Source organism: Elephas maximus, chromosome 6, assembly GCF_024166365.1.
Source record: "Elephas maximus indicus isolate mEleMax1 chromosome 6, mEleMax1 primary haplotype, whole genome shotgun sequence".
NCBI lineage: Eukaryota > Metazoa > Chordata > Mammalia > Proboscidea > Elephantidae > Elephas > Elephas maximus.
The window spans coordinates 55,036,990-55,049,619 of NC_064824.1; the positions used below are offsets into that span (position 1 = coordinate 55,036,990).

General features: G+C 38.7%; 1 protein-coding gene across 6 annotated transcripts in view; it reads right to left on the reverse strand.

The window, feature by feature from the left end:
• The window catches only part of ACVR1 (activin A receptor type 1), a 151,802-nt gene that overhangs the window by 17,695 nt on the left and 121,477 nt on the right, over positions 1-12,630 (reverse strand). For all 6 annotated transcript variants that reach the window (XM_049887284.1, XM_049887281.1, XM_049887283.1 and 3 more), the window contains one exon: positions 824-1,099. In XM_049887284.1, coding sequence (XP_049743241.1) covers positions 824-1,099 — 276 coding nt within the window. The remainder of the gene's footprint in view (positions 1-823; positions 1,100-12,630) is intronic.

The window sequence follows — 12,630 nt, forward strand, 5'->3', positions numbered from 1 at the left end:
AGAGAAAAAGTAAACAATGACTTCTAGTTAATGATATGCTGATATGTACACTGAAAGTCTTTAGGGGAAGTATTCTTTTACCTGCAATTTGCTTTGAAATGTACCAAAAAAATAAGATGGACTGCAAATAGATTGACAGATACGTGATAAAGTTTAAAGTAAAATGTTAATGGTAGAATCTTTGTTGTATGTATATAGTTGTTCACTGTAAAATTCTTTCAACTTTTCTGCATATTTGAAAATTTTCCTAATAAAATGTTGGGAAAAGAAAAAAAAAATGCAACCTGGTTAAACATTGGAGTACTACAAAAGTAAAAATAGTAATTAAAACATGGTTTTAAACATTTACCCAAATCCAAAGAGTCCATGAACAAATCCTGATCAAAAGGGGGAAAACGCAGAACAGAATTTCAAATTCTCAGGACTCTAGACTTTCTGGAGCCATGGAGACTAGATGAACCCTTGAAGCTATTGCCCTGAGATAATCTTTAAAACCTTAAACCAAAAATAACCCCTGAAGTCATCTTAAAACTGAACGGGAGTTTAGCTTAACTGGTAAAAAAAAGATCTGCCTTCAACATTATGCCCTTTTAAGAATCACTTATATGGAATCACACTGACAACAGCAACTTAAAAGATTAAATAGGGGCCTTAGAGGGCAGTGAGTTTATGTTAATGGAGAAGGAACAACACAGAAAAGGAGGGTGAGAATGGTTGCACAACTGGAAGAATGTAATCAATGTTGAATTGCTTTTATGTTTTACTATGTATATTCACAACAACATCAAAATAAATAAATAAAATTCAGGAGAAAAATTTTTACCCAAATCTGCTATGCAACACTGTCCATTCTTCTTAACCAGGATGTTTTTGCTCTTTAAGTCTCGATGGGCAATGGCTGGTTTTCCTTGGGTCCCAAATATCTCTATGTGCAAATGTGCAAGACCACTAGCTATTGACAGCACTATTCGAAGACAGCTAACTGTATCCAGGGTAGTAAGCTGAAGATAGTCATACAACGAACCCATTTCATGGTAATGTGTAATTAACCACAACTGGGTACTGGAGTGTCTTGATGTCATGTCTGAAGCAATAAAACCTGGAAAGAGAACAAGATCAAAATCAATACTCATGTAAGAATTTCACATTGTAACTCTTAGTATCTGGAAACAGTAACCTATACAGTAGACATCATTTATAATATAAGTAAATTAACCATGAATAGAGATTTACAACAGCATCAACACAGAGAAATAATAACATTCATTCCTTAAAGGGTCACTGCTAATGAATATGAAAGTTTCATATTCATTTCCATTTAAATTAATCATTTTTAAAAAGTATTTTAATTTGCATTGAGATTGAGGTAGAAATAATATCTCTGTGCTTACGCATAGTGACACTGTGAAGCTCTTCTTCATGCTGATATCCTAAGCAAAGATCACTCATCAATGACTCGAAAAAGAACATAATCCTCAGAACCTGGAGACCTATACTCTATTCCTGCCTCTGACTGTAATTTGCTCTATAATATTAGAAAACTTATGGAACCCCTGGTGGCGTAGTGGTTAAGTGCTACTGCCGCTAACCAAAGGGTCAGCAGTTCAAATCCTCCAGGCACTCCTTTGGAACTCTGTGGGGCAGTTCTACTCTGCCCTATAGGGTCGCTATGAGTCAGAATCCACTCAACGGCACTGGGTGGGTATTGGAAAACTCATGTAAACTCTCTTGTCTATGTCTGCTCAGATATAAAATAAAGCAGTAGAGGGATGAGTGTAGATTAAATGGCTAATTCATCAAGTATAAAAGAATACTCAAAATAAATGAGCTCCTATGATGCTCCTGCTCAAGCAAAGAAAAAAAAAATTCGATAAAGTCCAACACACATTCCTGATAAAAATTCTCAAAAAAATAGGTATAGAAAGGAAATTCCTCAACATAATAAATGGCGTCTATACAAAGCCAACAGCCAACATCATTCTTAACAGAGAGGCTGAAGACATTCTATCTGAGAACATAAACAAGAATGCCCTTTATCACTACTCCTATTTAACATCGTGCTGCAAGTCCTAGCAAGAGCAATAAGGCAAGAAAAAGAAATAAAGGGCATCCAAATTAGTAATGAAGAAGTAAAAATATCCCCATTTGCAGATGACATGATACTACACCACATAGAGAACCCAAAAAACTCCATGAGAAAACTACTGGAACTAATACAAAGATTCAGCAGAGCAGCAGAATACAAGATAAACATAAAAAAACAGTTGGATTCCTATACCCCAATAAACAGAACTATAAAAAGGAAATCGGGAAAGAAATACCATTTATAATATCCCCTAAAAAAATAAAATACATAGGAATGAATCTAACCAGGGATGCAAAAGACATATACAAAGAAAACGACAAAACTATGCAAAAAACCAAACAAGACCTACATAACTGGAAAAACATACCATGCTCATGGATAAGTAGACTCAAGACTGTGAAAATGTCAATTCTACCCAAAGCAATCTACAAATACAATGCAATCCTGATCTAAATACCAACAGCATTCTTTAATGAGATGGAAAAGCTAATCACTAACTTTATATGGAAAGGAAAGAGGCCCCAGGTAAATAAAGCACTATTGAAAAAAGAATAAAGTAGGAGGATTTTATTACAGCTACAGTAGTCAAACCAACTGGTACTGGTAAAACAACAGACGTATTGACTAGTGGAACAGAATCAAGAACCCAGATGTAAATGTATCAACCTATAGTCACCTAATCTTTGACAAAGTCCCAAAGTCCACTAAATGCAGAAAACATAGTCTTTTTAACAAATGGGACTGCCAAAACTGGATGTCCATCTGTGAAAAAAATGGAACAGTACCCATACCTCACATCCTAAACAAAAACTAATTCAAAATGGGTCAAATACCTAAATATAAAACCAAAAACTATAAAGATTATAGAAGAAAAAATAGAATCAACACAAGGCCCTAAAACACGGCATAAATAGCATACAAACAATAACAATACACACACCAGAAGATAAGCTAGATAACTGGAATCTTCTAAAAATTAAACACTTATGCTCATCAAAACACTTCACCAGAAGAGTAAAAAGAGAACCTACTGACTGGGAAAAAAATTTGGCTGTGACAAATCTGACAAAGGTCATATCTCTAAAATCTACAGGAAAATCCAACACCTCTACAATAGAAAGAGAAATTATCCAAATAAAAAAATGGGCAAAGGATATGAACAGACACTTCACCAAACAAGACATCCAGGAGGATAACAGACACATGAGGAAATGCTCACAATCACTAGCCATTAGAGAAATGTAAATCAAAACAACAATGAAATACCATCTCACCCCCAACACTATGGGCATGAATCAAAAAAACAGAAAATAACAAATGCTAGAGAGGCTGCGGGGAACTCTTATGCACTGTTGGTGGGAATGCAAAATGGTGCAACCATTCTGGAAAACAATATGGCGCTTCCTTAAAAAGCTAGAAATAGAAATACCATAGGATCCAGCAATCCTACTCCTAGGAATAGATCCTAGAGAAGCAAGAGCTGTCACACAAATAGACATATGCACATCCATGTTCACTGCAGCATTATTCACAATACCAAAAAGATGGAAACAACCTAAATGTTCACCAACAGATGAATGGATAAACAAACAATGGTACACACACACGACACATTACTACTCAAGAATAAAGAACAATGATGAACCTGCGAAACATCTCACAACATTAATGAATCTGGACAGCATTATGCTGAGCAAAGTAAGTCAATCACAAAAGGACAAATGCTATTTGAGGCCACTATTATAAAAACTCATGAAAAGTTTTACACATAGAAATAAACAATCTTTGATGGTTACTAGGAAGGGGAGGCATGGGAAGGGAAAAACACTAACTAGATAATAGGTAAGTGGGAATTTTGTTGAAAGGTAAGACAGTACACCATACTGGCAAAGTTAGCACAACTTGACCAAGGCAAGGTCATGGAAGCTTCATAGACACATCCAAGCTTCGCAAGGGACCAAATTACTGGGCTAAGGGCTGGAAATCACAGTCTTGGGGGACATCTAGCTCAACTGGCATAAAAGTTTATAAAGGAAATGTTCTACATCCTACTTTGCTAAGTAGCATCTGGGGTCTTAAAAGCTTGTGAGCAGCCATTTAAGACACTCCACTGGTCCCACCACGTCTGGAGCAAGGGAGAATGAAGAAAATCAAACACACAAGGGAAAGACTTGTCCAAAAGACTAATGGACTACAACCACCATAGCTTCCAACAGGCTATGAGTCCAACACAACTAGATGGTGCCGAGCTACCACCACTGACCGCTCTGACAAGGATCACAAGAGAGGGTCCCAGACAGAGCTGGAGAAAAATATAGAACAAAATTCTAACTCAGAAAAAAAGACCAGACGTACTGGTCTGACAGTGGAGAAATCCTGAGAGTATGGCCCCCAGACAGCTTTTTAACTCACTATCAAAACCACTGCTGAGGTTCACCCTTCAGCCAAAGATTAGACAAGCCCATAAAACAAACAAGACTAAATGGGCACACCAGCCCAGTGGCAAGGACAAGAAGGTAGGACAGGGGCCACATGAACCAGAGACCTACATTATCCTGAGACCAGAAGAACTAGTTGGTGCCCGGCCACAATCGATGTCTGCCCTGTCAGGGAGCACAACAGACAACTCCTGAGGGAGCAGGAGACCAATGGGATACAGACCCCAAATTCTCATTAAAAGACCATACCTAATGGTATGATTGCGACTAGAGGAATCCCAGAGGCAATGCTCCCCAGACCTTCTGATGGCACAGGACAGGAACCATCCCCAAAGACAACTCATCAGGCATGAAAAGGACTGGTCAGTGGGGGGGAGAGAGATGCTGAAGAAGAGTGAGCTAATTAAATCAGGTGGACACTGGAGAGCGTGTGGGCAACTCTTGACTGGAGGGGGGATGGGAAGATAGAGAGAGAGGGAAGACGGCAAAATTGGCACGAAACGAGAGACTGGAAGGGCTGACTCAATAGGGGGAGAGCAAGTGGGAGAAGGGAGTAAGATGTATGTAAACTTACATGTGACAGACTGATTGGAATGGTAAATGTTCACTTGAAGCTTAATAAAAATTAATTAAAAAAAAAAAAAAAAAGAAGGCAGGACAGGACAGAAAAGCTGGTAATGGGGAACCCAAGGTTGAGAAGGTGAGAGTGTTGACATGTCGTGGGGTTGGCAACCAATGTCACAAAGCACTGTGCGAACTAATCATTTCACGAGAAGCTAGTTTGTTCTGTGAACTTTCATCTAAAGTACAATAAAAAATAAATAAAAGAACATTATGCCTCACCCAAAGAAAAAAGACAATGGTGTTTGCTGGCTAGAAAAGACAGATATAAAAACAGTGAAATTGCAATGTTGCAAGATGTTCATCCAAGAAATAATGTGCAGGGTGGAGGAGGTATGAGGGAACTCTGCAGTTTCTGCATAATTTTTCTATAAACCTGAAACTGCTCTAAAAAAACAAAGGCCTATTTTTAAAAATTACAATGTAACGTGAAAAGTACTGTAATAGTGCTACGTTCAAAGGGCAACATAGGCCCAAGAGTTGAAAATATTAATAATTCAGACTAGACGATACTATGGCTTCCATCAGAAAGTGACAAATGAATTGGTCTTGTAGAGAATAAAGACATTGACAAGAGCAGATACAGAGGTAGGAAGCAATTTTTCTAGACACTGTGAAGATTTTCAGGCAGACTAAAAGAACCCTAGAAGTCAGCGGCAGTGCCTATTCTAGCAAATAAATTGTCGTACGTATTTTTTTTTTTTTTATGTATGCTTGCCTTTCCTGCTACAGAGATGTCTCTCTAGAGTTATGTATATGAGATATGATTATGGATGGTGAAGGTTGGGACTTATAAATAGAATAGAAAATTAAAAAGAGAGAGAGATGGCTTGAGGAAGAATTAAATGACCTAAGAAAGTATCAGATAAAAAAAGACATATAAAAATGCCTTATACTGGCATAGTACTTTAAGTCACTTTCACATATATTTTCTCATGAGATTTTTCTCAACAGACCAGTAAGATAAGCTTCACTATACTCATTTTGCAGATGAGAATGTTGCAGCTGAAAGATGTTATATGACTTGCCAAAGATTACCTACAACCACTAAGTTGCTAAGAAATCCAGGTGGAGTATAAGTGGTTCTGGTATAAGACACCTTGCCCATCCATAGGAAGGCTCAGGAGCAAAGGAAGTCCCCCACTTGATCATCATCGACAACCAGCCATTGATTATTGAGTACTACGTGCCAGGCATTTTACATGTATTAACTCATTTAATTTTCCAAAACCAGCAGGAAGTAGGTATAGTATGTCATTGACTGATGAGGTCAGTAATGGCCTCAGGCAATCTGGCTCAAGAATCCATCCTCACTATACCATATTGCCCCCAGGTCAAGTTGACTTCTCCTTAAGAGAAGGACAATTGAACATTTCTACCTACTGGACATCAGCAAATTAAACTGAGAAACACTTCAGCGCCTTGTCCCCTGCCTCCTTATCCCTCTTCCTCTGAGACAGATCAATGGCCGGCCCCTGTTCGTCTCCCCCTCCTCCCTGCTCAATAGTTCCTCCTTGTCTCCCCACAGCTGTTTTTTTCTGGGTCCTTACATCGTATGAATCAAAAATGTGTATTTTGATATTGGGTATTCTAATTAAAGAAAATGTCCTTGCTTTAAAATTTTAAAGCCAAATGATATTAATCTTAAACGTCTTGGTCAAAAATAAATATTCCTAACTATAAGGCACCACTCAAAACAAACTTAATTACTGTTGTGTCCTGTGTGGCTTCAGATTTCTTCCCCCAAGGGTGAACAGCCTCCAGCTCAATAAATAGATAATAAACAAAGAAATATTTACCCTCTCACCTTCCCTAATTCTCCTAGGTCTTAAAGAAGGATTTGTATGTCTTGTTAATTATGCTCTAGACCTTCAGGAAAATTCACTTAAATAAATCAGGATTTTTTTTTTTAACTGTTTAAATGTGAATTATATAACTTCATTGGCTTCAAATGAAGCACTTTGATGGGATACTTGTGTTTGAGTCAAAACACTCCAGTGTTAATAGAAGTTAAAAGTTGAACGGGTGCCTGTAAGCTGCCAGTCTTGCAAAGTGATTGAGTGCGTTCATAAAAAAGTGAGGAAGTAATTAGGGAAGAGGCCTCTTATTTAACAGCCAAAACCATCCCCCCAGACTCCTTGAGATCCAAAATAAACCACAAAGTCTTAAGTGAGGTAGTCGGGGCCCTTTGTGGACCCCTCACTGCTGACTCTCCCATGAACCTGGTACTAGGCAGCTTTAACAGGTGACAGGTGACACTACCATGAAGTAGTCAAGAGTGCCAGATCCTGTGTATTTTCAATGAGAACAACAAAAATATTTGAAAACATGATCTCATTTATTAACTGATACATTATTGACCTGTTACAGCAGATTAATAATTATATCCCTGGGCTTATTTTCCTTAGTTAAGTAGGGTGTAATTTTTTGACAAAATGATTGTATTTAGCTTTCTGGTGTTTTACTTAGGATTTTTACAATTTTATAATTAAAACTTTGTCAAGGATTAAAAAAAAAAAGTGTTGAATCCTAGAGCCAGACCACCTCACCCAACCACCCCTGAGCTGGGTGATCTTGGACAAATCTTAAAATCTCTCATGCTCGGTTTCATGATTTATAAAATGAGAATAAACCCAATATACATCAAAAAGAGTTACTATGAGAATAAAAGAGTTATTATATTGTTGTTAGGGGCTGACTCTTAACAATCCTATGTACAACAGAAGGAAACACTACCTGGTTCTGCGTCATCCTCACAATCATTGCTTATGTTTGAGGTGAGTGTTGCCACCACTGTCAGTCCATCTCATAAAGGCTCTTCCTCTCTTTCATCACCCTCTACCAAAGCAAACATGTCCTTCTTCAGGGACCAGTCACTCCTGGGTACATGTCCAAAGTATATGAGACCAAGTCTTGTCATCCTCCCTTCCAAGGAGCACTCTGACTGTATTTCTTCCCAGACAGATTTGTTCCTTCTTCTGATAGTCCATAGTACATCCAACACTCTCCGTCAACACTGTAAGTCAAACATGTCAATTCCACTTTGGTCTTCCTTATTCACTGTCCAGCTTTCCCATACATATGAGGTGACTGAAAATATCATGGCTTGGATCAGACACATGTTAGTCCTTAAAGTGACATCTTTGCTTTTCAATACTTTAAAGTGATCCTGCTTTCTGCCAGGATTCATCTGACATCAGCAATGATAATCCTCATTCCATATCCTCATCTGAATATGGCCTGAATTTCTGGCAGTTCCCTGCTGATGTACTGCTGCAAGTGCTTTTGAATGACCTTCAGCAAAAAATTTTTACTTGCTTGTGATATTAACAACATTGTTCATAATTTCCGCATCCTGGTGGATCATCTTTCTTTGGAATGGATGTAAATATGAATCTCTTCCGGTCAGATGGCCAGGTAGCTGTCTTCCAAATTTCTTGGCATAGATGAATGAGCACCTCCAATGCTGCATTCATCTCAATTGGTATTCCAACAATTCCTGGAGCCTTGTTTTTCACCAATGCCTTCAGTGCAGCAAGGATCTCTTCCTTCAGTACCATTGGTTCTTGCTCATATGGTACCTCCTGAAATGACTGAACATCAACCAATTCTTTTCAGTACAATGACTCTGTGTATTCCTTCCATCTTCTTTTGATGCTTCCTGCCTTGTTCATTATTTTCCCCATAGAATTCTTCAAGACTACAACTGGAGGCTTGAATTTTTTCTTCTGTTCTTCAGCTTGAAAAATGCCAAGCATGTTCTTCCCTTTTGGTTTTCTAACTCCAGGTCTTTGCCTTTGTCTTCTTGAGCCACCACTCTTTGAAATCCTCTGTTGAGCTCTTTTACTTCATCATTTCTTCCCTTAGCTACTCGACACTCAAGAGCAAGTTTCAGAGTCTCTTCTGACATCCATTTTGGTCTTTTCTTTCCTTCCTGTCTTTTTAATTACGTTTTTGCTGTCTTCATATATGATATCCTTGATGTCAGCCCACAACATGTCTCATCCTGGGTCATTATTGTTCAATGCATCAAATCTATTCTTGAGATGGTTTCTAAATTCAGATAGGATATACTCAAAGTTGTACTTTGGCTCTAGGAGACTTGCTCTAATTTTCTTCAGGCTCATGGTCTGTTCTGCGCTTGGGCATTAGCCTTTTTCTCACTGATGATACTGAGCTTTTCCATCATCTCTTTCCACAGAGGTAGTTGACTTGATTCCTGTGTATTCCATCCAGTGAAGTCCATGTGTATAGTCGCTGACTATGTTGGTGAAAAAGGTATTTGCAATGAAGAAGTCACTGGTCTTTCAAAATTCTATCATGCAATCTTTGGTGTCATTTTTATCACCAAGGACGTATTTTCCAACTACTGATCCCTCTTTGTTTCCAACTTTCATATTCCAATCATCAGCAATTATTAACGCATTTTGATCACATCTTTGATCAATTTCACACTGCAGAAGTTGCTAAAAATCTTCATTTTCCTCATCTTGGCATTAGTGGTTGGTGCATAAATTTGAATAATGGTAAAAAAGAAAAAAACTGGCCTTCCTTGTAGGTGTATGGATATTATCTTATCATTCACAGCGCTGTACTTCAGGACAGATCTGAAAATGTTCTTTTTGACAGTAAACAGTATGCTCTTCCTCTTCAATTTCCCATTTCCAGCTTAGGAGACCACATGAGTCTCCAAATCAAAATGGCCAATACCGGTCCATTTCAGCTTACTGATGCCTGCGATATTGATCTTTAAGTATTCCATTTCATTTTTGATGCCTTCCAACATTCCTAGATTCACACTTCGTAAATTCCATGTTCTGCTTATTAGTGGATATTTGCAGTTGTTCCTTCTCATTTTGAGTTGTGCCACGTCAGCAAATGCAGATCCCGAAAGCTTTACTCCATCCACGTCACTGAGGTCAACTCTACTTTGAGGAGGCAGCTCTTCCCCAGTCGTATTTTAAGTGTCTTCCAACCTGAGTGTCTCATCCTCTTGCACTTTATCAGACAATGTTCTGCTGCTATTCACAAGGTTTTCACTGGTCAAGTTTCTTGGAAGTAGAACAGGAGGTCCTTCTTACTAGTTTGTCTTTGTCTGGAAGGTTGGCTGAAACCTGTCCACCATGGGTGACTCTGCTGGTATTTGAAATACCAGTGGCACAGCTCCCAGTATCACAGCAACACAAAAGCTACCACAGTACGACAAGCTGGTGGTTATTACACATACAGTGCTTCAAAAGATGCCTAACACACAGTAAATGTTACAAAATAATTATTATTATATCTTAAAGAGCCCAGGACTCAATTAAAGCCACAACAACTACCTTGTACTTTAATATCTTTGCCCGTAGTCTTTTTTTACTTACAACTGATCTCAAGAAATTCTGACTGATTGAACAGTGAGAGAATGTCTTCTGAAAGGATAATAAAAAGCTTTGGTGGAATTCTCTTATTCAAACTTCTTAGTTTTAGTGATGAGAAAAAGGTTATCAGAAAGGTACAACTTTGGCCCAACATCACATACTGAGAGTCTAATACGGTATTGAGAATCAAAACCACTTTTCCAAAACCCCCAGTCCAATGTTTCCGCCACCACATAACACGGCCGCCCATCACTCACTTATTTGTTGGCTTCTATACCAGACATTAAGACCTGCTGCTGTCAAGTCCAATTCCAACTCACAGCGACCCTACAGGACAGAGTAGAAATGCCCCATAGAGTTTCCAAGGCTGTAATCATTACAGAAGCCGAGTGCCACATCTTTCTCCCACACAGCAGTGGTGGGTTCGAACCACCAACCTTCAGTTAGCAGCTGAACTCTTTAACGACTGTGCCACCACAGCTTCTTATACCAGACATAACAGAAAGAAAAGTTGAAATACAAACTGCTGTTGTTGTGTGCCACTGAGTCCACTCCAACTTGAAGCTATTACTGTATGACAGAGTAGAACTGCTCCATAGGATTTGCTATACTGTAATCTTCATTGGAGCATACTGCCAGGTGTTTTCTCCCTCAGAGCCACTGGTGGGTTCAAACCACTGACTTTTCAATTAGCGGCTGAGCACTTGGACACTGTGCTAACAGAACTCCCTGAAATTCAAACTAGTCCATTTGAAAGACACTGTTTCACAGGTTTAACTAGAAGGCTCAAAAATGAAGGTCCAGAGTTTAATACACATACAAACACACAATTTAATTATATATTTTAGAATAAGAAAGACTGAAGAACTGACACCTTTGAATTGTGATGTTGGAGAAGAGTACTGAATATACCATGGACTGCCAAAAGAATGAACAAGTCTGTCTTGGAAGAAGTACACAACCAGAATGCTCCTTAGAAGCAAGGATGGCAAGACTATGTCTCGCATACTTTGGACATGTTGTCAGGAGGGATCAGTTCCTGGAGAAGAATAACTTGCTCAGTAAAGTAGAGGGTTGGCGCAAAAGAGGAAGATCCTTAACGAGATGGACTGACACACTGGCTGCAACAATGGGCTTAAGCATAACAATGATCTTGAGAATAGCACAGGACCAAGCAGTGTTTAGTTCCTTCGTACATAGGGTTGCGATGAGTCAGAATCAACTCGACGGCACCTAATAACAACAACACCATTTTAGAAGGTTATAGATAGCAGTAATCATGGGCATGGGAAAATCATGATCTGATGCTCAAAACACAATTTGCTTTTTTGATAGCAAGAAAAGAAAATGATCACACAAAACCATAAAATCTCTACATTCAGAAAACTGGTAAAGGAGAAAAGCTTAAAAAAGGTTGTGCATTTCCATCATCTTTCTCAACTAAAAGGACTACAGGATAAAATCAATCCACATGGCTACGACTATGATGAGGGCAGAAACATCTCATGAATTGAGAATTCCCATAAATCATTTGGTAATAAGAAAGGGACAATGTTCTGACCTATGTGGCCACAAAAAGACAGCCAGACTTATGTTTCATGAATCACGCTGAAAAGGTAACTTTTAAGTTTTCCATGTGACTGAATACTGGGCATCTGGTTTGTGCAGGGTACCATGCTCAGCACTGGAGTGAATGCAAATACAAAGGAAACAACACTTGTCTTCAGTGTACAACGGAGCAGTATCAGAGGTCATTTAATTCACGTGCGTGGCAAAGTCTAGGGGACTTCTGCGGCATTCCCAAGGAATAGCAAATATTGAAAATAGGTACACATTAAGTATTATACATGAAGGTTAAGAGACTCTTTAGAAGTCACACTAAGGAGCCTGCAAGCTCTTGAGTATGAGAGGGGATGAGTGAATGTACTTTTCCTTTGGTGAGTCTTAGACCATACATGCCTCTGAGAGTATGTGCAATTCATGGCTTCTAACACAACTGTCATGGATTGACCTGAGTCCCCCCCAAAATGTGTCAACTTGACTAAGCTGTGATTCCCAACATTGTGTAATTATCCTCCATTTTATGTGTTAAAACTCCAAAACCTCATTAACCTATGCTGAC